General features: G+C 43.7%; 1 protein-coding gene across 1 annotated transcript in view; it reads left to right on the forward strand.

The window, feature by feature from the left end:
- Positions 1-26,696, forward strand: part of DNAJB12 (DnaJ heat shock protein family (Hsp40) member B12) — a 1,115,823-nt gene that overhangs the window by 1,014,511 nt on the left and 74,616 nt on the right. Inside the window, exon 7 of the mRNA XM_044056212.1 lies at positions 14,994-15,166. Within this exon, the coding sequence (XP_043912147.1) occupies positions 14,994-15,166 (173 nt within the window). The remainder of the gene's footprint in view (positions 1-14,993; positions 15,167-26,696) is intronic.

Genomic DNA, 26,696 nt, shown 5'->3' on the forward strand with positions numbered 1-26,696 from the left:
TTTTTGTGGACCTTTGGAAGTCAAAAAAACTTTCCTAATTTTGGCTTATCCACTTAAAAAAAAAAATCCACTACATCTTCGTCAATTAAGTTGTCTAAAAACATTCTTCTATACATGCATCCACTAAACCATATGATCTTTTTACAGTAGCCCAAGACACCTTTTTATAGTACTTTTTATTATTAAGAATCTTTTCAATTTGTTCCACATAATGTGAAGTATCCAAAACCACATTTGTGCTCCCTTTATCTGCTTTAGCAATATACAAATCATTTTTTTTTTCAAATATAATAGTCTCTTTTTCCTCTTTAATTAAAAGTTGTAAAAAACTCACTTTTCACATTTAACAGTCGTCTTGCATCATTTTCACAAGTAATTAAAAAAAGCTTCCAGCTCAGGCTGTAACACTGTGTTAAATACACTAGGTCTTTTAAACTATGCTTTTCTACCTTTTGTTACCCATTTATCTTCATCAGAAAAAAATATTCAAATTAAGTTTTCTAACAAATTCTCTCAGTGCATTGATTGTCCCAATCAAATCATCCCTTTGTGAGGGCACAAAAGTCAATCCTTTTCCTAATACTGATAGGTGAAAACAATTTAACACAATTTTTGACAAATTAATTACTTTAAAAGAATTAGTCACAGTACCTTCATTCAGTGAGGATATTCGTTGTTCATATATCCCCTGTTGAACTGTTTTTTGCCCTGAAAGCCTTCCCGCCTTCTTTTTTTCTTCCAGTAAAAGTTTTTTATTTGATTCCTCGACTGCTGGTGCGGTCCCTGGGCCGCAAACCTGAGCCCACGACCTTTTGCCTGTCTCTCCATAATGATAAATATCCACTTTTTGAAAATTCCAGTTGGAATGTCGTTGTACTGCACCAAAATTAAAATAATTGCCTTGTTTCTTCCCTTTGAATGACTTGGATGTAAGTAATGCCTTAGCAAAGCATGTAAAAAAAGAGCATTTAGAAGAAAAGAATAAAGCATTATTTAAGTTTTTAATAGTAATCCAAGTGTATGATTATGATTTTAGGTTGCATACAGAGGATAAACTTGATTGGTGAAAATATTGCTGGCAGACAAAGCTTAATGCATGTGTTTACCCAGGTTTAAATGATAGGGAAAACTTTAAGGTAGTCCTAAGAAGGAAAGGATTAGTTCATTAAGCTTTTGGGTCACATGTAAGCCAATTAAATATTTAAATGGAATTGTTAACTGTGCAACTAGGCCTGATGAAGTTCCAAGAAGGGCATGAAAGTGCTTACCAGTTGTATTTTTATGTTGTGTTATTAAAAGTAAAGTTTGGTTTTAAGTTGTTCGTTTGATTATTAAAGGCATAAATACAGATGTTCATCGTGTTACCCTGCTGCAGTCATCACACTTGGGTTATCCTGTCATCAGGCGGTCCCGCAGTCGGCCGGATTTCCAAAGTCTTGGTCCGACGTCGGTTGCTGTCGCCTCATCCCTGACGTCAGTGCGCCAGGGGTACATATACTGCAACCGACGCCATTATCTTCGGTCTGTCTTGCCGCGCGGTGCCCGAAGCAGAAGCAGTTCGCAAGTGCCGGTCAGCCGACTCCTGAGATTGTCGAATTCGAATTTCAGACCGAAGTCTTCTATAAAGCTAAGTACCCCGTTGGGGAAACTTTTCTTGCCTCAGACCGATGTCAGAAAAAGTTAACAATTGTATTTCTTGTGGGAAGCAAATACCTCATAAGGATTTTCATTCTTATTGCATGCCTTGCCTAGGCCCTGATCACGACTTCACTTCTTGTCGTTTTTGTGCTAGGTTTAATAAGCGTACTATTAAAAGGCGATTTGATGTCGCACAACACTTTTTTGGTAGAAAATGTAACTATAACATGTAGTCGGAGCTACCGACTACTGGCATGCACAAAAAAACGCAGGGAGAAGGACTGACAGCCAAGGCCTAAACCTGATTCCGAGGCCTCGGTTGATCCGGTCTCCGGTCCTCCGGTTGTCAGTGAGGCTCCGACGCAGCCCCTGACTACCGCAGTCCTGGAACCTGAGGCCGCTACGGATATTTTGACGGAATGTACTAGGCCGGCGCAGCCTTTTACTTCAGGCCCTTCCGACGACATACCTTCTAAGGATGTTGGTGCTTTGGAAACGCCATCAGTTTCTGAGGGCGTTTTCAGACCAACGACTCTCACAGTCAAAATGTTTTCTAAGTCTAAGACTCCTTCTAAAGCTAAAAAGACTACACTTCAGACTCCTGTTCAAGGCCCTATGCCTAAGAAACAGATGCTCAAAATGGCTGAAGATTTGATTTCTCTTATCAGGGGTTAACAGCCTTCTCCTGACAAAAGGCCTAGACAAGAGGAAAATTCTGCTTCTTCTGAGCAACTGTCTATTTCTTCGGATTCTTCTGAAGACCAAGACTATTCCTACTCTCCTTAAGAAGATTCTGATGCTGAGGACTCTATTCCCTCAGCTTCCCCTCCTGAAGACTACTCTTTTGGGGAAAGTTTACACACTATGAGGGAACATTTCCACTGGGAAGGTCAGGATTTCTCTGATTCCAAGAAAAGGCTCAGAGTTTCTTTTACTCCCCCAACACAGACCTCTAGCCATCCCACCTGTTTTGGATATTGTGGATGATGTCTATTTAGAATCCAGTTTCAACCCAGACTCTCTACCTCCTGCTCCGGCTAAGCCTGACAGATACTACAGAGTACCTGAGTCCCACAAATTCCTTTACAAAAGCCCAGTAGCTGACCCAGAGACTATCTCCCAGGGTTCCAAGGGGGCTAAGGCTTCCATGGCTAAAATCCCAGTACCTTCTGAGAGGGACTCGAGCACTAGACAGGTGGGGGAAAAAGGTTTACACCTCAGCCACATTAGCTATGAGAGCACTAAATTGCCAATTTCATATGCTCAAGTATCAGCAGTTTCTAATCTCTGTTAAAACAAAAGATAACCTCCCTTCCCCAACAATCTGAATTGAAAGAAGTACAGGATTTGTTGCACGCCACCAAGCAGGTGGGCAAACATACCTTACAATGTGGGTTTGATTCTTTGGAGGCTTCCTGCAGAGCAGCTGTCACTGGATCAGTTATACGTAGGCATGCCTGGTTAAAGGAACAAAGTCTACCTGATCATGTCAAAGCAAAACTACTGGATGCACCCTTACAGCAGGATGTTCTTTTTGGAGTTAAAGCAGAAGAAGTGCTAAAGAAAATGGAAGATAAGGCGAAATCAATGCAGACAGTCAAAGATTTCCTACAAGTACAACCCCCTCGCTTCAGCAGAAACTGGCCAACAAAAAATTGGTCCTTTCCAGCCACTGACAGACCTCAGAGGGGTAAATACAGGCGCCCAAGGGGCAGAGGACAACCACAAGCCCAGTATAAACCTCGCCAATGGGGCACTCCAACCCAGAAAGGAGGAGAAGACAGGTCTCAACCCACCAGAAGGCAAACTCAATGACTTGCACCTCAACTGGTCAAACAAAGCTCTTTTGTTAGCCCCCTTGGGGGGAAAACTAGCATTTTTTGCAGACAACTGGCACATGGTCACAAAGGACAAATGGGTCCTAGACATAATTTTATGAGGATACAGATTCCACTTTCACACCTTGCCAATGAAAAGAGGAATGCCAAACCTGCTACTAAATCAAAGGGCAGAGGCTCAAAAACAAATTACAGCTCTCATGGCCATGAGAGCCATTCAACGGGTACCGATTCAAGAGCAAGGCCAAGGATTTTACTCAGGGCTCTTTCTAGTACCCAGAAAGGACAATGCTTGGAGACCAATTCTGGATCTTTCAATTCTAAACACTTACCTACAAGTCCCAAAATTCAAGATGCTAACACTACAGCAGCTACTTCCCATGTTGGGCAAGGAAGCATGGCTGGTAACGTTGGACCTCAAGGAGGCATACCTGCATGTCCCTATCAGACAAAGTTGCAGAAGATACCACCGTTTCATTGCAGGTTCAACCCATTACCAATTCTCTGCACTGCCCTTTGGCTTATCTACTGCGCCCAGAGTTTTCACAAAATGCCTGGCCCCAGTAATTGCATACTGCCAGACAAAGAGGAATTCAAATATATCCATACCTGGACGACTGCCTCATCCAAGCAGAAAGAAAAGACATTGTCTTACATCATCTGGCTTTTGTGAAGCATCTACTAAATTGTCTGGGGTACACAGTAAACGAAAAGAAGTCAAAACTAGTACCCTCACAAAAAATGACATTCCTGGGTGCCAGCTTGGACACAACAGCCCAGAAGGCTTATCTTACACCAGACAAACAACTACAACTGATTCAATATTTCAAGACAATGGCAACAAAGACCCAATTAACTGCAAGAAAAATTCTGCAGGCTTTGGGCTTCATGGCATCTTGCATTCTGATAATACCATTTGCAAAACTGCATATGAGGAAATTACAGTGGTACCTAAAAAGTGTATGGTCTCAACACAGCCACAGCTTGGACACAGTGATATCTCTCATTCCCTGCCTTCAACAGGAATTTCTGTGGTGGGCACAGGCATGTCACCTCAACAAGGGTCAGCCTTTCACCTTGCCACCAACTAGGCAAACTATCACAACAGACGCCTCAGACTATGCCTGGGGGGCACACATGGCAGGGCAATGCATTCAAGGCCTATGGACTGCAGAACAAAGAAAACTGCACATAAATCAAAAAGAGATGCTAGCTGTACAGAAAGCTCTGACAGCCTTCAAGGATCTTCTACATCAAGGACAACTTGCAATAAAGATGGACAACACCACAGTAATGTGGTACATAAACAAACAAGGGGGCACACATTCCTATACTCTTTGCAGGCAAACAATAATCTTATGGAACACAGCTCTGGCCTATCAAGTCCAGTTACAAGCTCAATTCCTGCCAGGACAGAAAAACACATTGGCAGACAACCTAAGCAGAAACATCAAAGATCCCCATGAGTGGAAGCTAGACCCACAAATATTTACAATGATAACTCAAAAATGAGGCCTACCAAATATAGACCCGTTTGCCAGTCCTCAAAATTACCAACTGACAAAATTTTGTACAAGGACATTCCACCATCAAGCTTGGAAAGTGGACGCTCTCTCCTTCAGTTAGAAAAACCTGACAGCATATGCCTTTCCTCCATTACCTCTTCTCACAAAGGTTCTTTTGAAGGTCAAAAAGGAGAAACCTTGACTGATTCTCATAGCCCCAGACTGGCCACGCCAGCACTGGTACCCTCTATTGAAGAATATGGCTCACAGCCCACCATGGATATTGCCTCAAATACCTCATTTGCTCACGCAGCAAAACAAACAGATTCTACACAGCCATCTAAAAACCTTAAACCTGGCTGCATGGCGAATCTTTTAAACATCCAACCAGCCCCTCTTTCACAAGCAGTTCTGGATGTTATTCTGGAAGCCAGGAGGCCAAGCACCAGGAAGGCTTACTCGGACAAATGGAAAAGGTTTTCTGCCTGGAACCAAGCTAAAGACCAAGACGCAACTCAGCCTCATATGCCTCACATTCTGCAGTATTTAGCAGAGATGTTGCACAAATGACTTTCCTTCTCCTCTATTAAAATCCATGCTTCAGCTATTTCAGCTCACTACAACACAAATCCACCTTTATTTTCACATCCTCTTCTAAAGCAGTTCCACAGAGGGGCAAAAAACATTAGACCACCTAGAAGAGCTCATACACCAACATGGGACCTCAACTTTGTTCTGGAAAAACTAACGTTACCTCCCTTTGAACCAGCTTTCTCTGCAGACCTTCAGTTCCTATCTTGGAAGACTGCCTTGCTCCTGGCAATAACTTCTGCTAGGAGAGTCTCAGAATTACAGGCACTAATGGCAGTGGAACCTTTCCTCATTTTCCATCAAGACAGAGTTTTTCTATGAACTAATCCTTCCTTCATGCCTAAGGTGGTTTCCAGTGTAGCTTTAAATCAAACCATCCATCTACCCACCTTCTTTCCCAAACCACAGAACAAAGGTGAGAGACTCTTGCATTCCTTGGACATTCACAGGCAACTTCGTTACTACTTGGACAAAACTAAGGCTTTCAGGAAAACTGACCAGCTCTTTGTATCCTATGCTACAGCTTCTCAAGGGAGGGCTATATCCAAACAAACCATTTCTAAATGGATAGGCCATTGCATATGGTTCTGTTATACCCATCATGGGAAACCAGTTCCTACTACCATTAGTTCCCACTCTACCAGGGCAACAGCTACCTCTACAGCCTTTCTCAGAGGGGTCCCTACCAAGGAAATTTTAGAAGCTGCAACTTGGAGTTCCGTACACACCTTCATCAAACACTATCACCTACCTCTTTCTTCTAAATCCAGGGCAGGCTTCGCCACTGCAATTCTGCAGGGCCTCATTGCCTCCACTAACCCTCTATGATACCTCCACCCTGCCTTAGCTTTGGGACTCAACCCAAGTGTGATGACTGCAGCAGGGTAACACGATGAGCATAGTACAGTTTTGTACCTACCAGAAATGTAGATGTTCGAGTGTTCACCCTGCTGCAGTCCAGGTTACCCTCCCTCCAACCCCTCTGATCTTTTGGCTAAATCTCTACTATACCTTACTGATGTATTTGCTTATAGCTGAAGGGATTTTGTGTTTGTACAGTGTTCACACCATTTGGTACTAATTTTGATCACCTTTTTGGGGGCACCTGACATCTGGGGCAAGAAAAACTGAAGATAATGGCGTTGGTTGCAGTATATGTACCCCTGGCGCACTGACGTCAGGGATGAGGCGACAGCAACCGACGTCGGACCAAGACTTTGGAAATCCGTCTGACTGCGGGACCACCTGACGACAGGATAACCCAAGTGTAATGACTGCAGCAGGGTGAACACTCGAACATCTACATTTATGGTAGGTACAAAACTGTACTTTACAGATATAGAAAACTCTTGGAACATTCTCATGTTGATCAGGATCTGATGCAGGAGTGGTTAAGGAGAGGTGAATTTAAACCAAAAGATGAAAGGTTAATATCGGCTCGAATACCAGAGTCTTGGGATTTCTGCATCGGATGCTGTCGCTTCTTCTATGACTTCAGGTTGTCAGGGGTATAAAACAGGCAGCCAACACCATTACATCAGTTTTTCTTACCCCAGATGTCAGGAGCCCCCCAAATAGGAAGCTAGTATATGGTGTGGACCACCACCAGTAAAAGGTAAATACCCCTGCCATAAAAAAATGGCCATATAGAGGATCGGTAGAAAGGACAGAGAAAAACAGGGGGCTGGAGGGAGGGAAACCAGGACTGCAGCATTGAATACATTCGAACATCTACATTTATGGTTAGTGTACACAACTGTACTATGTTCTTCATGTTTCACTGTTGCAGTCATCACACACGGGTTGATTCCCAAAGCTGAGGAAGGGTGGAGGCATTCAAGAGGAGTTAGGGATGGCTAGCAGGCCTTGTAAGACTGCTGTAGCAAATCCAGCTCTGGATTTAGATTTGGTGGAGGTGTGTACAGAACTCCAGGTTGCAGCTTCCAGAATGACCCTGGTAGGGACTCCCCTGAGAAATGCTGTAGAGGTGGAAGTAGCCCTAGTGGAATGTGTTCTGATCCCCTGTGGGGTAGGTTTTCCATGGTGTTTGTAGCAGAAATGGATGCAGTGTGCTAGCCATTTGGAAATGGTTTGCTTTGAAATGGCCTTGCCCTCTGCCCCTGTAGCAAAACTAACTGGCAGTTGGTTAGATTTTCTGAAAGGTTTAGTCCTGTCAAGGTAGAATCTGAGCTGTCTGTGCACGTCCAAGGAGTGCATGATCCTCTCCCCTTTATTTTGAGGAATAGGGAAGACGGTTGGCAAATGGATGGCTTGGTTTACAGCTACACTGGGGACCACCTGAGGCATGAAGGATGGGTTAGTCCTGAGGGAAACCTTGTCAGCATGGAGTGTAATGAAGGGTTCCACAGCCATTAGTGCCTGTAACTCAGACACTCTTCTAGCTGAGGTTATGGCTAAAAGCAAGGCTGTTTTCCAAGAAAGGAATTTTAACTCTGCTGAAGCTGCAGGTTCAAAAGGGGGGAGCATGTGCTTTTCCAGTACAAAGTTAAGGTCCCAGGCAGGGATGGGTGCTCTCCTAGGGGGCCTTAAGTTGTTAGCCCCTTTCAGAAACTGTTTGATGAGAGGATGAGAGAATAGAGGTGGCTCAGTATTATAATGACCAGCACTTGCGAACTGCTTCTGGCGGAGGCATGAATCTTAATGGAGGAGAAAAGATAGGCTTCTATGGAGTAGCTCTGCTAGGTAATCAAGGATTTGAGGTATGGAGGGCACAGCTGTGTCCTTTCCTTGAGAGACTGACTCCAAGAGCAATATCTTTTCCACTTTTCAGCATAGGATTTTCTAGTACTAGGCCTTCTGGCCTCAAGAATGACATCCAACACCTGCTTGCTGAAGGTTGCTAGTGGAGTATTCAAGGGATAGGCCAGGCTGCAAGGTTTAGGGTTTGCAGCTGTGGATGCAAAATCTGTCTCTCCTGCTGAGACAGCAGGGAAGGTGTCTGATGAAGGTGCCAGGGTGGCACTGTTGTCAGACTGCGTAAGAGTGGGTACCTGTGCTGGCGTGGCCAATCTGGGGCAATAAGAATTGCCCTTGGGCTGTCCTGTCTGATCTTGAGTAGTACCTTTGAGAGGAGGGGCAGAGGGGGAAAAGGCAGAAATTGAGAGGTTTTCCCATTTGAAGGATAAGGCATCCACCTTCGAGGCCCTGCTGTGAGGATTTCCTGGTGCACAATTTGCTCAACTGGTGTTTTTCGGGGGAGGCAAAGAGGTCTAGCTCCAGTGTCCTCCACCTCTGGATTAGAAGATTGAAGGTGTTGGGCTCCAGTTTCCACTCGTGTGGGTCCAGGAGATTTCTGCTTAAGTCTTCTGCCAGTGAATTCTGTTTGCCTGGCAGGAGCTGAGCTTGCAGATGCACCTGGTTGCTCAAGGCTGTGTTCCACACAGCCATGGCTAACCTGCAGAGTGGGTAAGAATGAGTTTTCCCTGCTTGTTTATGTACCACAACTGTGGTGTTGTCCGTTTTTATCAGCAGCTGTCCTGGAAGGATTATGTATTTGAAGGCTGTCAGAGCATACTGTACAGCTAACCTCTCTTTTTGATTGATGTGCAGGAGAATTTGTCCTGGGCACCACTTTCCCTGAATGCATTTACCTGCCATGTGAGCCCCCCCATGCACAGTCTGATGCGTCCATAGTCAGGATTTGCACAGTGAGGGATTGAGTGAAAGGCAGTCCCTTGTTGTGGTTGCATGCTTCTGCCCACCAAAGGAACTCTGCCCTTGGACAAGGAATGATCGGAATGACTTGTTTCCAGGTCCTGAGAATATCAGCACCAAAGACTTTTCAAGTACCATTGAAGTTTCCTCGTATGCAGTCTTGCATATGGAATTAGAATGCATGAGGCCATGAACCCTAGGGCTTGCAGTATTTTCCTTGCAGAGAGCTGGGTTTTGGTGGCCATGTGTTTGAAGTAGTTGTTCGAATAGATCTGTTTTTCTGGAATGAGAAAGGCCATCTGGGAAGTTGTGTTCAAGCTTGCTTCCAGGAAAACAATTTTTTGACTGGGCACCAGTTGTGACTTCTTTTCATTGATGGTGTACCCCTTGAAGGTAGGAGTCTTTGTACAAATGCCAGGTTTTGAAGTAGTAATTCCTGACTGTCTGCGTGAAGTCATGCAGTCGTCCAAGTATGGGAAAATTTGGATATTTCTCTGCCTGCAGTATGCAATGGCTGGAGCCAGGCAATTTGTGAATACTTTGGGCGCAGTAGATAAGCCAAAGGGAAGTGCACAGAACTGATAGTGCATAGAGCCTGCCCTGAAGCGGAGATATTTCCTGCAAGACTCCCTTATGGGGATGTGCAAATAGGCTTCTTTTAAGTTTAGGGTGACTAGCCAGGCATCCTTGGCTAGCATAGGGAGAATCTGTTCCAGGGTTAACATTTTGAATTTTGGGACAACCAGAAAGAATTGATAGATCCAGGATTGGGCGCCAAGAGCCCTCTTTTCTGGGCACCAAGAACAGTTTGGAGTAGAAACCCTGTCCCCTTTGTTCTACTGGAACAGGTTGAATGGCCCTGATATTGAGCAGGGAAAGTACTTGCTTTTGAGACTCTGCCCACTGGTTTGGAGGATGGTCTGGAAACCCACTTGGGGTTGGCAGGGAATGGAAGTAGAATCTCTACCCCTGGGATACAATGTTTAGAACCTATCGGTCCTGAGTAATGGACATCCAGTTTTTGGCATGAAGGGCAAGTTTTCCTCCTAGGAGCGCATGTTAGATGGGCAGGGCTGGGAAGGATAACTGACGTCATTGTGAACTTTTACCATAAAGAGGTGTCTTGCCACTCACTGTTTTTGAGGTGGGAGCACTCCGTTGTTTAGATCTCTGCATACCCTGAGACTGTAGTCTTGGTGGTCTGGTTCCCCTGGGTTTGGACTGAAGGCCTGAAGGGGCTGGAAAAGACCAGTTTTTTATAGGCCAATGCCTACTGAATCTAGGTGGCTGCACTTGTAAGAATTTTTTAACAGTTTGCATAGATTTAGCTTTTTCTTCCATCTTTTTACGAACCTCTTCTGCTTTGGTGCCAAACAAACTATCCTGATTTAAAGGAGTGTCTATTAATTTTGATTTGACATGGTCTGGCAAGGTTTGTTCCTTTAGCCAAGCATGCCTTCTCAGTACAGATCCAGTGACTGCAGTCCTGCAAGATGCTGCTAGGGCATCAAAGCCACACTGCAAAATCTGTTTACTAACTTGGTTGGCAGAGTGCATTAACTCTTGTAAATCTTTATTTTCTGCACAATCTGGAAGTTATTTTTTTGTTTAATTTATTCCATAATATGTTGCTGGTACTTCAACATACGAAACTGGCAATTCAATGCCCTGATGGCAAGAGTTGCAGAGGTATATACCTTCTTACCCCATCTGTCTAAAGCTCTGGAATCCTTGTCTGAAGGATTAGGGGTTTTGGCTGTAGTAGCCTTAATATCTTTAGGCCCCTGGGAAATGGTCTCCGGATCCGCAGTAGGATTCTTGAAGAGAAATTTGTGAGAATCTGGTACTCTGTAGTACCCGTCAGCTTTTCTAGGGGCTGGTGGTAAAGTGTCTGGAGTAAGACTGGATTCCATAAAGACATCATCTACAGCATCCAGGACAGGGGGTATAGCTAGGGGCCTGTGCTGAGGCAACTCTAAAAATTCTCCGAGTCTCTTTTTGGACTGAGGATAATCCTGGCATTCACAGCGGAAATGCTCTCTTAAAGTATGCAAGGTTTCACCAAAAAAAAAAAATCCTCTGGAGGGGAGGCAGAGGGAATGGACACCTCTGCATCTGAATCCTCAAAGGTAGATAAGGGTATGTCCTGGTAATCAGAAGGGTCAGAGTCATCGGGACTCCTGCTCTGTAGAATCAAAAAAGGTCTCTTAGCAGGGGAAGGCTGGCTTCCCCTAATTAGGGTGATAAGGCCTTCAGCCATTCTAAGCATTTGTTTTTGAGGCATGGGAGCTTGAGCATATGCCTTGGTCCTTGGTTTTATAGGTGTAGTGCGTACTCCAGGCTTGAGAAACTTGGTAGTTTTAGCTAAAAATGAAGTCGGTTTAATGCAAATATCAGTAGGTTGGAATACGCTCTCAGAAGCCGGTGCCTGTACAGTGGCTCTGGACTCATCCAAGGTAGAGACATCTGCAGGTTCCATAGTCGACAAAGCATCTCGCGGCATACCGGACTCCGAATGGTTCTCAGCAGAGGCCTGTGAATCTGTAGAAGCGGGCATCAGGGGCTGCAAAGGTGCCTCACTGAGTACTGGCGGACTGGCGACTAGCTTAACGGAAGCGTCAGCAGTTTTTGACCTATGCGGTCTGTCTCTTGTCTTTATCCTTGTGCTTTTTCGGAAAGATCGGTAGTCGGATGGCTTATCAAAGCCATTTCGGAATACGGAGAACGAGAGCAAAAGAATTTAGTGACAAAAGTAGCCCGATGAATGGTTCGGGAGTTAAACAAGGCACAAAACGGACAGCGAGGGACGTCGTGGTCTGGGCCTAAACAGGTGACGCAGTAAGAATGAAAATCTATGTGAGGTATTTGCTTTCCACAGACAAGACAATTGTTAACTTTTTCTGACATTGGTTAGAGCAAGAAAAAAGAATCCCCAACGGGGTACTTAGCTTTAGAAGACTTCAGGTTTGAAACTCAAAAAAACGAAAATTTCAGGTAGCGGCCGACCAGCACTTGCGAACTGCTTCTGCTTCGGGCTCCTTCTCACCAAGAAAGACTGATGTAATGGCGTCTGCTACCTGTTTTATACCCCTGATGACCTGACATCATGGAAGAAGTGACAGCATCCAATGCAAAAATCCCAAGACTCTGGTATTTGGGCCAACTGAGGGCTACCTGCAGGCATATAACCCAAGTGTGATGACTGCAACAGTGAATACACTCGAACATCTACATTTATGGTAAGTGTACACAACTGTACTGTCCAGGATATTGCTTCCCCTGGTGGGGGTATGGAAAAGCTGATCCAGGGCATTGGAATTTATGAATTCCAGAAAGCATTGGGCAAATGAGTTAGTACATGAGTAGTTTTCCCAGTTGATGGTGGGGTAGTTGAAATTGCCCATTATTAGGGTATTGGGCTGCACCTTAATATTACCCAGTATATCAAGAAACATGGAGTAGGCATCCTGGGGCATGGCAAGGGATCTGTAACAAACTACAACCTGGATTGCAGTTTTGCCCATTGTTAGTTGCATTTGGATAATTTTGGATGCATTATGTTGAGCAACTAGCCTGGAGGTGTGGATGTCCTTAATGAATATGTACACGCCTCCTCCTTTAGTGTTTCGGTCAAGGTTAGGTGGCCGAAAGATGTGGTATGAGTTATAGCGTGGTAATGCAGGGGTGCTCTCTGGAGCCTTGAAACAGATCTCTGTCACTGCACAGATGTCGATGTTCTTCATTTTAAGGAGTGCTTCGAGTGAGTGCATTTTGAGGTTTAGACTTCTAGCATTAAGTAGCATTACCCTCAGATTTTGCTTGCTTATACCTGCTAAGGTGGTGAGTTTGTCGTTTGAAACTTGCCTAAAAAAGGCACTATAGGGGTGGCAAGATCCTTAGCCAGTATCCGGATTCCCAGGGGCGACAGGTGCAGGCCATCTCCGGCAAAGTATCCTGGTCTGTCAATGTCGTCCCAGGCAGACAGACACTGGATCCCCTTAGATTGACACCAGAAGCTTAGCCAATTGTTGAAGTCAGTCATTTTGTCCTTGTATTGTCGTATCATTCTGGGCGATGGCAGGATGCTACTCAGGGCTAGGATCATACCTGCCTGGGCTGCATGAGCCAAGAGCTCCTCCATGTCTCTTTTCATGTAGTCCAGGGAGGTACGTCTCAGGTCATTCACACCAACATGGACAATGACAGTCATATTTGTACTTGTGGAGTGTCCTGAGTGCTTGCATTATGTGGCAGATCCTGGCACCCGACAGGCAGCTCACAGTAACTTTGTCCTTGTTTAACCTGGTGCGTGGGAGATCAGTTTGCCTGACTATAGCATCACTTATGAGTAGTGTGTTGAGTACGTTGTTTTGCCTTATGGGCTGAGGTTGAGTGGCACATTGATTTTGTGGGCTGTGTTATTTGGGTAGTGTTGGGGGGGGGGTTGCTTGCGTTTCAGCTTTGGAGGTCTTTGTTGTTTGGGCAGATTTTTATTGACAGCCTCTGCGAATGTAGGTGTGTGTTTTGTGTTACTATGTGTGGGTTTAAATTGTGTAGGTTTTGATGGACTATGTGTTGAGCGTGGTGTGGTGCATGTGTTTACCTTCTCCTCTTGACTGTCTAATACACTCTTGGCTGGAGAGAGCTTCGCTTCCAGTGTAGCTATATAAGCGTATCTATCACAGGTTGTCGTGTTGGGTGGTAGGAGGAGAGGGTTGATAGTGTACATAAGGCAATTGCTACATTGTCCCAAGATGCCCAGATTCATTAGGTGGACAGGGGAAAAAACCGGGAGCTGACCCTTAGATATGCCTGGATAGGTGCTTAATAATTTTAAGTACTAAAAACTGTTTTCCTCCTAACAAGTGAGTAAATACTCAGCCCTGCCAAGTCTCAAACCCAGGATGCTGCCCTCTACAATCACAGCACCATACCACTACACCACTGGCAAAGATTCAAGTGTAGTATTTTTACTGCTACGAGAATACTCCATAGGTAAGCATAGTTCAGTTGTATGAGATACCATTCCAGAAGATCTCCATGGGAACACTGTTCTAAAAGTATTGGCACCCTTTCGTCTCACCATTTTTTGAAATTTGATTAATGCTGCTTTATTTGCAAATTTTACATTAGTTTGGTATTCTTTTATTCCTCATTACCTTACTATATTGCCATACGTTCAAAGATTTTTAAGTAGAAGTAATTTTAAATGGTGTGGGATAGTACTGCTTCTGTATACGGTGTATCCCAGCTGGCATCAGAAGAGCACTAGCACATGATGGTTACCATCATTGGTGTGTATTTTTGATGGGAGAGCTGTGACTTCTTGAAAATCAGACCGAGCTGTGACAGATCAGTGAGCGGACATAGTTATATTTACTACTGTAGGAGTGACTTTCTTCTGTTTTTAGGATGTGTCATAAAATAGTTGTACTTTCTTTACTTTGAAGTTGCACTGTATTTCTTCATGCAGGTCCTACAGACTTTTTGGCTTAATTAAAGTGGGTAAAGGTTCCCCTGATATGAACATTGACAGTTTCAATGGCTTTACAGGGTTTTCAGGTTAACTAAAGTTAAACTAAGGATATTCTGTTTTTGAGAGATTTTTTTTACAGTACAAGAAACATCAGACAGGGAATATTCTAACATCATTTGTGATTCAAGCTGTGTAGTGATGCAGGTATGTATTTTTTAATTCAACTATTACAAGAAGAAGAACATTCACTGTTGCTTTTTACTAAAACAGGTCAGTGGGCCACATTCACAGAAGACAGACAGAGTTCCTAAAGGTGCCTTACTTTGTGGCAGAGAACTTTGCAGAGGAGTACACTGGGGCAAGTTTAAAACACGTTGAGCGAAATGTTGAAGACGACTATATTGCTAACCTAAGAAACAATTGTTGGAAGGAGAAGCAACAAAGTGAGTAGAGCAGTGAAGCTGTGTTAATTATCAAGTAATATTGAAAGCAGGAGCCATAAGTAGCAAATGCATAAAATGACCAGAATCTTTCTTTTTTTACCCTTAAGTGCTGCCTTTTTTTGTCTGTGCCGTGGGATGTTGCTTTAAGGAAATGCACACCCAGCTAGTGTCATTCACTGTGTCATCTGTTCCCTGATGGTTTTGCAGTAGCAGAGTAACTTTTTGGTTTTGTGCAGAAGATGAAGATTTATGTAGGTGATGCAGTAATTTATTTTCGGAGGACATTGCAGCTAATAGGGCTTGGTGGCAAAATCATTATTCACTGCATTCTGAATTTGCTTCTGAGAACAGATTCATGGAAGTAGCTTTGTTTTTCTCAATTCATTTGTGACTGGTTTGCCTGGAACTTTAGTTAAGACGTGATGTCCTTCAAGAATGCAACTGCAGTCATAACATATGGGTTGTCCTGCCTCAGGCAGCCCTCGGTCGGCCGAATTCCAAAGTCTGGGTCCGGCGTCGGCTGGTGTCGCCTCCTCTCCGACGTCACAACGGCTGGAGTATATAGGCATCGGCCGACGCCATCTTCTTCAGTCTTTCTTGCCGAGTGGTGCCCGAAGCAGAAGCAGTTCGCAAGTGCCGGTCGGTCAGCTCCTGTGTTATCAGTACCGAAGTCATCTAAAAGCTAAGTACCCCGTTGGGGAACATTTTTTCTTGCCTCAGCCGATGTCAGAACAAATTGAGAAAGATAATAATTGTTTGTCTTGTGGTAAACAAATACCTCATAAGGACTTCCATTCTCTCTGCCTTCCTTGCCTGGGCCCAGACCACGACGTCTCGGCCTGTGCTGCCTGTGCTTGGTTTAATAAGCGCACTCTCAGGCGCCGGGCAGAATTTGCCGAGGACTTTTTTGGTGAATCTTTTGCATATATCATGCCGTCGGATCAACCGACTACCCAATCTGCTAAAAAACGAAAGGACCGGGACCGACATCCTCGGCCCGCGTCCACTACTGATGCTACTCCTAAACCCGCCGCTAGTGCTCCGGTCCCTTCGGAAGTGGGTAATCAACCGCTCCAGGCCGACGACACAGAGTTAACACGACCTTCAGTCTCGGACATCTCTCCGGTGCCAGTTGTTGAATTTCCTCTGGATACCGAAGTTCTGGATCCACCCGACACCATTTCTGTGGACAAGGTTACGCCAGCACGTGGGGCTGCTAGGCCTCCTGTATCCATGTCCATCAAGGCCTTTGCACGTGCTAAGGCCGCCAGTCAGGCCAAGGCCCATCCTAAACCAGCTGCCCAGGCCCCTTCATCTGATAAGCAGATCATGTCTCTTTCTGCAGATCTTATTTCCCTTATCAGGGGGTCTCAGCCTCATCCGGACAGGGGTTCTCAGCCACCTGCAGAGAAAAGGTCCAGAACTGAGCAGGCGGACGACCTCTCTTCGGATGAAACCTCTGGGGATTCTGAGCACTCTGATACCCAAGAAGAATCCTTCCAGGCCTACGAGGACTCTGATGCTGAGGAATCAATTCCCTCTGCCTCCCCTCCAGAGGATTTCTCATTTGGTGAAGTCCTGCATTCCATGAGGGAACATTTTCAATGGCAGGGTCAGGAATACTCTGATTCCAGGAAAAGGCTTCGTACCTTCCTCAAGCTTCCCCAGCACAGATCTTTGGCTATTCCGCCAGTTATGGATGTATTGGATGATGTTTTCTCTGACTCCAGTGCTAACCCTGATTCTCTTCCTCCTGCTCCTGTCAAGCCGGACAGATATTATAGGGTCCCTGACACTCACAACACCTTTTTAAGGCCCACTCTGTGGATCTAGAAACTATTTCACAGGGCCCCAAGGGAGTGGCTACTTCCTCTGCCAAAAACCCACTACCAGCGGACAGGGAAGCAAGGTCCCTGGAGAGATGGGGTAAAAAAGTTTATACCTCTACTACCCTAGCCATGAGGTCACTTAACTGCCTTTTCCACATGTTTCAGTACCAAGATTTTCTACTGGATGATTTACAGAAAAAGTTAGCTTCTCCTGAGCCTATTGATAAAAAGGCATTGCAGGATCATATACATAACACTCAGCAGGTTAATAACCATTTTCTTCAGTGTGGTTATGATGCACTGGAAGCTTCATGTAGGGCAGCTATGACAGGGGCTGTGATACGTAGACATGCTTGGTTAAAAGATCAGTCTTTGCCTGACCATGTTAAAGTAAAGTTACTGGATGCACCTCTGGAAAAACAGAAGCTTTTGGTGCTAATGCACAAGATGTGTTGAAATCCATAGAGGAAAAAGCTAAGTCAGTACAGACAGTCAAGGATTTCCTTCAGGTTCAGCCACCCAGATTCAGCAGAAACTGGCCCTCAAAGAATTGGTCCTTCCCAGGCTCTGACAAATTTCAAAGGGGAAAAAGCAGACGTGCCCGAGGTAGAGGTCAATACCGAGGATCTTACAGGGGCCGCCAATGACAACCTCCAAATCAAAGAAGTGGCGCAGACAGTTCAGCTGCACCACAAGGACAATCACAATGACTTGACTTTCGTACCGCCTACAAAGGCACAAAGAGAAGCACCTTTGGGCGGAAAGTTATCCTTATTCTCACAAAACTGGCATATCTTAACCAAGGACAATTGGATTCTGGACTTAATAGACAAGGGTTACAGATTCCACTTCCACACATTACCAATAAGACAAGGCATGCCAAACCTGCCACATCATCAAAGGGCAGAGGCACTCACTCAAGTTTCCAAGCTGTTAAGTATAAAAGCAATAGAAAGGGTTCCTCCTCAGGAGCAAGGCCAGAGATTTTATTCAAGACTGTTTCTTGTTCCAAGAAAAGAAAACAAATGGAGACCCATACTGGACTTGTCAACACTAAATACTTTTCTCATTGTGCCAAAATTCAAAATGCTGACGCTGCAGCAACTCCTTCCCATGTTGGGCAAGGGGTCTTGGCTGGTCACTCTGGACCTCAAGGAGGCATACCTGCATGTCCCAATAAGACACAGTTGCAGAAGATACCTCAGATTTCTTGCAGGGACAGAGCATTATCAATTCTCAGCATTGCCGTTTGGCTTATCTACTGCGCCCAGAGTGTTCACGAAATGCCTGGCATCAGTAGTGGCACACTGCAGACTCCAGGGGATTCAAATATACCCCTACTTAGACGACTGCCTCATACAAGCAGACAACAAAAAAACCTTAAAAGAAAACTTGGACTATGTCATGCATCTACTGCAGGCCTTGGGGTACACATTCAACATTCAGAAGTCAAGACTACAGCCATCCCAACAGATTATCTTCCTAGGAGCCAAACTGGACACAGAAAACCAAATGGCCTACCTCACAGAGGAAAAACAGCAGCATTTACCAGAGTACTTCAAAGGCCTAGCAAAACTCTCCCAGCTGACTGCAAGGAAAATCCTGCAGGCCCTGGGGTTCATGGCATCTTGCATTCTTCTGATACCTTTGGCAAGACTTCATATGAGAAAGCTGCAATGGTATTTAAAAAACTTATGGTCTCAACACAGCCAAAGCCTAGAGGACGTAATCCCACTTATTCCATGCCTGCAAAAGGAATTTTTATGGTGGGCTCAAGCCAGTCAATTAAACAAAGGCATGCCTTTCAACAGACCTAAAGCAGGTCAAATGATTACAACAGACGCCTCAGACCATGGATGGGGGGCACACATGGAGGGCAGATGCATTCAAGGTCTATGGACGCCAAAGGAAAGACATCTGCACATAAACCAAAAGGAGATGTTGGCAGTGATACATGCAATTGAGACTTTCGAAAAATCACTACAACAGGGACATTTGTTAATAAGGACAGACAACACCGCTGTTATGTGGTACATAAACAAGCAGGGAGGCACTCATTCTTATCCCCTCTGCAGACTAACAATGCTTCTCTGGGAAAAATCCCTGAGCCTGAAGATACATTTACAATCCCAGTTTGTACCAGGCAAGGACAATGTACTGGCGGACAAGCTGAGCAGAAATTTCATGGATCCACACGAGTGGATGCTGCACCCTCACATATTCTCTCAACTGACAGAGACATGGGGAAGACCGGACGTAGATCTTTTTGCTTCCCACTTGAATCATCACCTGGAAAAGTTCTGCACAAGGACTCACCATCCTCTAGCCTGGAAAACGGATGCTCTCTCCTTCAGCTGGAATTCTCTAAAAATTTATGCATTTCCTCCTCTGCCTCTGCTGACCAAAGTGATACTGAAGATCAAAGCAGAAGAACCAACAGGCATTCTGATAGCTCCAGACTGGCCAAGGCAACACTGGTATCCATTGTTATTGAGCATAACTCGGACCAAACCATGACCTCTGACCCTATGGCCCCTGCTCCTAACGCAACACAATTACAGGACTGTACATCAAGACCTGAAAACATTGCATCTGACAGCCTGGAGGCTACCATGACTTCTCCATCTCTCTCTCTTTCCAAAACAGTTCAAGAGATCTTGCTAGAAGCACGCAGACCTTCCACCAGAAAAACCTATTCAGCCAAGTGGAGGAGATTCAGCATCTGGAATGCTACAGGGGTCAGGGCACAACATCACTGAGTATACCTCAGATTTTAGAATACTTGGCAGAACTGTTTCATACTGGACTCTCGTACTCTTCAATAAAGATTCATGCCTCAGCAATCTCAGCTAAATACAACTGTGACCCTCCAGTGTTTTCTCATCCTCTGCTAAGACAGTTTCTAAGAGGGATAAAGAATATCAAACCTCCCAGAAAACAGCCAGTACCTGCATGGGACCTCAATTTCGTGTTGGAGAAATTAACTCTTCCTCCATTTGAGCCAGCAGCAACTTCAGAAATGCAATTTCTTTCATGGAAAACGGTCTTCTTATTGGCAGTCCCATCTGCAAGAACAGTTTCGGAGATACAGGCACTCATGGCAGTGCCTCCCTTCCTCATTTGTCATCAAGACAGAGTTTCTCTAAGAACCAATCCTACATTCATGCCAAAAGTTATTTCCAGGGTGTCTTTAAATCAAGCTATTCACCTGCCTACTTTCTTCCCCAATCCTCAAAATAAGGGGGAAAAACTATTGCATACTTTGGACATACACAGGCAACTATGTTACTACTTGGACAGAACTAAGGCCACCAGAAAGTCTGACCAGCTGTTTGCAGCCTATGCTGCTGGAATACAAGGAAAAGCAATCTCCAAACAAACAATTTCAAAATGGATTGGACACTGCATCAGATTCTGCTATTCTTACCATGGAAAAGGTGTGCCACCCAATATTAGGCCACATTCCACCAGAGCTATAGCCACTTCCACAGCTTTCCTAAGAGGAGTGGCAACAAAGGACATTTTAGAGGCTGCTACATGGAGCTCCGTGCATACATTTACCAAGCACTACAACCTGCCCTTATACTCCAGATCCCGAGCAGGCTTTGCTTCGGCAGTCCTGCAGGGGATTTTAGCTACACCATCCTTCTCATAGTTCCATCCACCCCCAGCTTGGCTATGGTATTCAACCCATATGTTATGACTGCAGTTGCATTCTTGAAGGACATAGTACAGTTTTGTACCTACCATAAATGTAGATGTCCGATAGATATGCAACTGCAGTCTGATTTTCCCGCCCTCCTACCCCTCTGTATCCTTCTTTTGGGTCCCTACCCCTTTTCCTATTAGCTGGGGGTATTTCCTATGGTGTATCTGTTTATTACTGTTGTGCATGTTTGGGATTATTATTTTATCCATTCACCAAATTTAGCCTTCCTAGGAGGGCACCTGGCATCTGGGGCAAGAAACACTGAAGAAGATGGCGTCGGCCGATGCCTATATACTCCAGCCGTTGTGACGTCGGAGAGGAGGCGACACCAGCCGACGCCGGACCCAGACTTTGGAATTCGGCCGACCGAGGGCTGCCTGAGGCAGGACAACCCATATGTTATGACTGCAGTTGCATATCTATCGGACATCTACATTTATGGTAGGTACAAAACTGTACTTTTTGCACACTGTTAGACTACAGAACTTTGTATTTGCATTCAGGAGCTGAATGGTGGATTGATAGAGTTGCATCTAAATTAATGGAAAACTGGACAGAAACTGAAAAAAGAAATAAATTACATGTTGATCTTATTTACTTGACTGCTACCCCTGTATCAGCTAATGTCCCTGTGAGGTGCATATTGTATCCTAAGTTGTTTGTTCAAAAAAGCTGTGGTGGAGTAACCATACTGACATGTTTTTGTTTCATTACCTAAGTCTACTTTTCACAGTACAGTGTGTGCTGCAATTTCTATGACTTCGTATTGTTTTTTGTGTGTGTGTGTGTGTGTGTGTGTGTCTTTCAGTGTTGTCTTTCCGTTTACTTAAAATAGCCATACCCTGTATTAATGGCTTTCTTCTAAGTCTTTTGGAGGCATCGTCAGTGGATATAATTTAATTACTTTGAGATTTTTTTTTTAGTTGCAAACTCCTGGTATTTCATGGTTTCAAAAAACATCCTTCATGCAGTGTCTCATCTAAAGATGCCAAGTTTCCTGTCACTCATGCCTTGCTACTGTCTCCTCTGTGAAGCTAACCCTCTCTGTGATTTCCCATATTAATGTTATTAAACCAAAAGTCAACCAGACTCATTCTGTATATGGAAAGACCTGTTTCTTTAACTACCTTCATTAGAAAAGGGATTACCATGGCACAGTTTGAATACAGTCTTCCGCTTCTTCAACAAAGACCTTCACATTTTTCAAACCCTCTAATGAAATTACCCAAATTGAAGCATCACTGTACCACTTGCACTGCACTAGCACACATGCAGTGTTTTCTTGTGAAAGAAATGCTAAAATTAAACACCCCACCCTCAGCTTGTCTTCAGATTATTGCAAAAACCTACAGTCTACTTCCGTAAAGCCTTTTAGAAGGTGTCCTGTTTTTTTTTTTTATTTTTTTATTTTATTTTAGCCAGATCTTTATCTTATCTACTCAGATAATGTCTGATGTTCTTCGTGTTTCACTGTTGCAGTCATTACATTTGGGTAATATGCTGGCAGGTTGCCCTCAGTCGGCCTGAATTCCAAAGTCTTGGGTCCTGCATCGGTTGCCGTCTCCTCTTCCATGACGTCAGGGGTATAAAACATGCAGCCGATGCCATTTTCTTCAGTCTTTCTTGCCTCGCGGTGCCCGAAGCAGAAGCATTTCGCAAGTGCCGGTTGGCTGACTACTGAAATATTCAAGTTTGAGTTTCAGAACCAAAGTCTTCACTAAAGCTAAGTACCCCGTTGGGGAAACTTTTTTCTTGCTCCATACCAATGTCAGAAAAAGTTAATAATTGTATTAAGTGCAGTTCATTTCACAACAAATTGTTGGATTGTGCAGTCTGGTGATGCACTCCCCCCCCCCCCCCAATGTAGTGTGACCTTACAATTCGTGTATTTAAGTTAGGGTGTGTGATTCAAGCTCCCCCCCACACACACACACACTTTGGGGGTGCAGGGGAGGAGCTTGGTGCCCTGTAAAAAAAAAAAATGTATAATATATAATCTATATATATATATATATATATATATATATGTATATATATATATATATATGTATATATATATATATATATATATATATATCCCCAAGTTCAACTTTTCTGAAGTGCGTATCCCAAAAGTTTGTGACATGACTAAACGTAGAAAAAATTGCCTAGGACACCCTCACCCCGAAAGGTCAAAAGTTATGAAATTCTTCCTACATTTAGACTTTGTTGCTTATATTAAAAATCATCCTGCTCCTGTTTCCCTAACTGGTGACCCTTTTTCTAATCATCTTTGTGCTCACAACCATATCCTAACTTTTACACTGTATCTACACAAACAGCAAAGATGAAAACATTTATTCTGTGTATTTTTTAATACAAATATGCCTTTTTTTCTTGAACTCTTGTTGAAATTGGTACACATTTCAGAGAGCTACCTTGTTAGACAACAAAGACAAAATGAAAAGGTAACCCAAGAGGTTGGCATAAGGGCAGAGGATGGACACCTGAGTCATCAGTCCTACTTTGCCAACAAAAGGTAAATTCTAAGCAATGTAGGCCCTAGAAAAGTTACCGAAAGACCCTCTTGACCATTGTCTATTAGAGTAGTCAGAACATCTGAAGATGCTGTGCTTCCAGTGTGAAAGTTTTAGAAGTCAAATTGTAAGAATGGATGCCTGTCTTCTGGCAATTTTTCAAGGATGAGGAATGAAACTACAATAGTGATCTGCCTGAAAATCTGCCATTATGGTGAGTGGCTCACAGCATTGTACTTTATTACAAATTCAGCTTTGGTTGACTGCCTTTCTGCTTACTGATTAAATTGTCTCTGTAACACAGCTGTTTTAGCTTCATACTTTAGAATATGTGCATTATTTTTGTTATCCATTATTTCGGTTCATGGTTTCATACTAGGCTAAAGACCCCAAGGACCTTTTTAAACCTAGCTGTGCATCCCAAGTCTCTTGACAAGTTCTGGTGTAAGATTAAACATTTACAAGTAGGGGCCTGGGAGAGGAACCATCTACAGGCTGCCTGTGTCCATTAGAGACATAGGTGCCAATCCAGGGATGAGTTTCCTGTCCCCTATCCAATTGTTCAATTACACGTGAATTGGGTCAGAGAGGAACTCTGCCTCACATTGATGGGGAGCCTGTTCCAGAGAAGGGGTAGTGCCTGGGATACATATCTGTTTGCACAGCAGGTCTTATCTGTATCACAGGCAAGGTTTAAGTCTTTAGAGTGGAATTCTGTTAGTATTGTTTGTTGTGCAGACATGCAGGGGGTCTATCAGAGTGGTGGGGTCTGACAATGCCTTGTATGCTAGGCATAGATCTCTCCTCATCAGCCTGTAGGAGACGGAGTACGTGGATAGGGCCTTAAGGTGCTCTGCATAGGGCATGTTGCTTACACCCTGTATTTTAGTGAGCAACCTCTGTGGCTGTTTCAGTTGTTGGATATGCCTGGTTAGGTACATTTCAAAGTGGGCATTGTACTCGGTGTTAAGTCCGATGAACTGCCAAATACAGTGGAACAATTATTTCCTTAGACCTTGATGCCATACCTTTGTTTATAAATCGCACAACACAGAATGAGTCACTAGTAGACACATGATGATCAAAGGCTAGATTACTGTCTGTGTCCCCCAGTGTCCCTAACTACTGGGTTACCTCTTTGGAGTATGTTGTCATTATGATGGTTACCAAGGATGGATGACTTCCCGAAGGATACTGTTATGCATTTCTTGGCATTTAGCTTTAGTCTATGGCTCTGACACCAGTTGTTTGTCTGTGTCAGTGGAGAATGTTTGTGTCTGCAGATTTAGTCAGTCAGAGGCCATTGACTTCAGAGAAGTCAATGCCAAAAGGGAGTGCTCCCAGGACCAATCCCTGATGGGCTCTGCTTGTGTCTGGCCTTTTTCTAGAGGTGGACTCTCCAATTTTAACTTCCTGTGTCCTGTCTGTCAACCTATGCATTGTTGTATATTTGCCTGAATCTTAACCAAAGACTACAGTGTTTGGTGTATAATCTTTAAAACATTGTTTTATGTTTATTTTGGAGATTTTTTGCCTGGATCCCACATGAAAGTGGAAACCTAACCTAGTAGAGTTGTCCTGGTTAACAAAATAAAAATAAATTCTTTCTTCACTTCTTTCCTAGTGACATCCTCATTCATTTATGTCCCCTCCCTGTCTCACTTCTTTTTTGTAAAACCTGAAGTCTCAGTCTCTCCATTTTCGTATTGATACCGCTTCTCTTCCCTAACTAACTCTGCTTCCTGCATTTTACCCCTCCTGTTTGTACCAGTTTTGCTGTTTACTTATTTTAGCTATCTTTTATATCCCTGCCCTAACCTTTCTTATCTCTGTGCCTTATTGTAAACTTATTTTGTAGAATCCCATGTGTTAATTTTAAGGATTCCTTGTCCATGGGGAAATGGTCATAATTGGACATCTTGACTGACTTCCACAACAAAGCGCATCTCTTCCCCAAACTCACAATGTCAGTGTAATGCCTGACTAAAAGAAAACACAAAGTACGTCATCTTCAATTTTTTTTTACAGTAAGAAATAATTGCAGACATTGAAAATATGTACAAGGGCTCTTGAAAAGTAGGTGCAGCCAGCAAAAAAAATGGGCATCTAATTAACATAAAAGGTAAATACCAGGTAGCACATAACTCTTCCTTTGTCCAGTAGTAATGTGTAGTACTATCCAAGCACATATTTGAAAATGGAGAGTATCATAAATGATGGACAAATATAAGCACATTATGAAAAAGACAGTGTAAAATCTGTAGACTTTAATAAACTGTATTGCAAAATGCTACCATACAATATCATTTAATTTTGCTTCTGAAAAAGACATATGTAAGATTTGTATTCTTTACGTTATTGGCGCCGCTAATATGTTGGTAATACAGTGTGGTATTCTGTGTACCAGGCAGCTTCAGTAAATCAAGCCTGAAAATAGGGGCATACTGCCAAAAAATAGGTACATGTGCAGTGGTAATTCAGGCCTAAAAGTGGGTACTTTCCTCTAAAATAGGTACATTTAAGAGGTTTGAATGATCAGTTATCGGTGCGTTTGGCCCTTCCAGTCAGTTTTGAGAGAAAAGTTGGCACCCAGTTTGCAAATCCTTTTCTGTAATGATTTACTGTATTTTGACCTTATTGTACTTTTAGCTTTAAGATGAGTTTACTTTGGTGGAGATTTTTTATTAATTTCTAGGATGTCTTCGGAAAAAATGAATTCTGCATAAGGTCTACCATCTGCATTGTCTTTTTTTGTATGGGAGGGAAAAAAGTTTTTCTGTTGAGTACTGCAGCACACCTTATAAGACCTCCCTGTGCAGGGCTTGCAAATTTTAAACCCTTCTTAAAGCTGGAAAAAGTCCATGGCATAGGACATGGGGCATCCCCTCGCCAAGTGATCCTTGACCAATTTGCCTTTGTACCAGAAAGAACTTCTGTCAAACAGTGAAGAGCTAGACGAATGGAGAAACCAAAAATGTTGGCATTCAAGGAACCATTACACTTGGTATTTGAGACTGTAGTCACCCTTTCAGTCTGTCAGAAGCATGTGTGTGCCAGCCACAATGAGACATTGTTTTATCCATATTCAGGCCCCCACCATCTCCTTCTACAGTTTCCTCATCTAGTGTACTGCCTCCGGGGGCAGACAGTGGGATCACGTAATTTACTGTCAACCACGCCACAGGAGAAGTTGTTTTATATGTAGGCTAAATGCCCGTTTCCAAGTGCAAGAGATCGACATTTGCTAAATTCACTTTCGGTACCAATCATAATAGTCTTTTTTTAAAAGTTGTTTTGAATGTACTGATCCACAGTGCCCCAACTTTACCATTTATACCACCAACCTGGTTAACAAGTTGGTTCCATGTGAAGCAGAGTTCCTCGCTAACCCAATTGAAATGCAACCTGGACAACTGGATGAGGAGCAGGAAAGTCATCCCTGGTTTGGCACATATGTCTGTAATGGACAGAGGCAA

The sequence above is a fragment of the Protopterus annectens genome, chromosome 14.part0 (genome assembly GCF_019279795.1).
Source record: "Protopterus annectens isolate FY-2018-M chromosome 14.part0, PAN1.0, whole genome shotgun sequence".
NCBI lineage: Eukaryota > Metazoa > Chordata > Ceratodontiformes > Protopteridae > Protopterus > Protopterus annectens.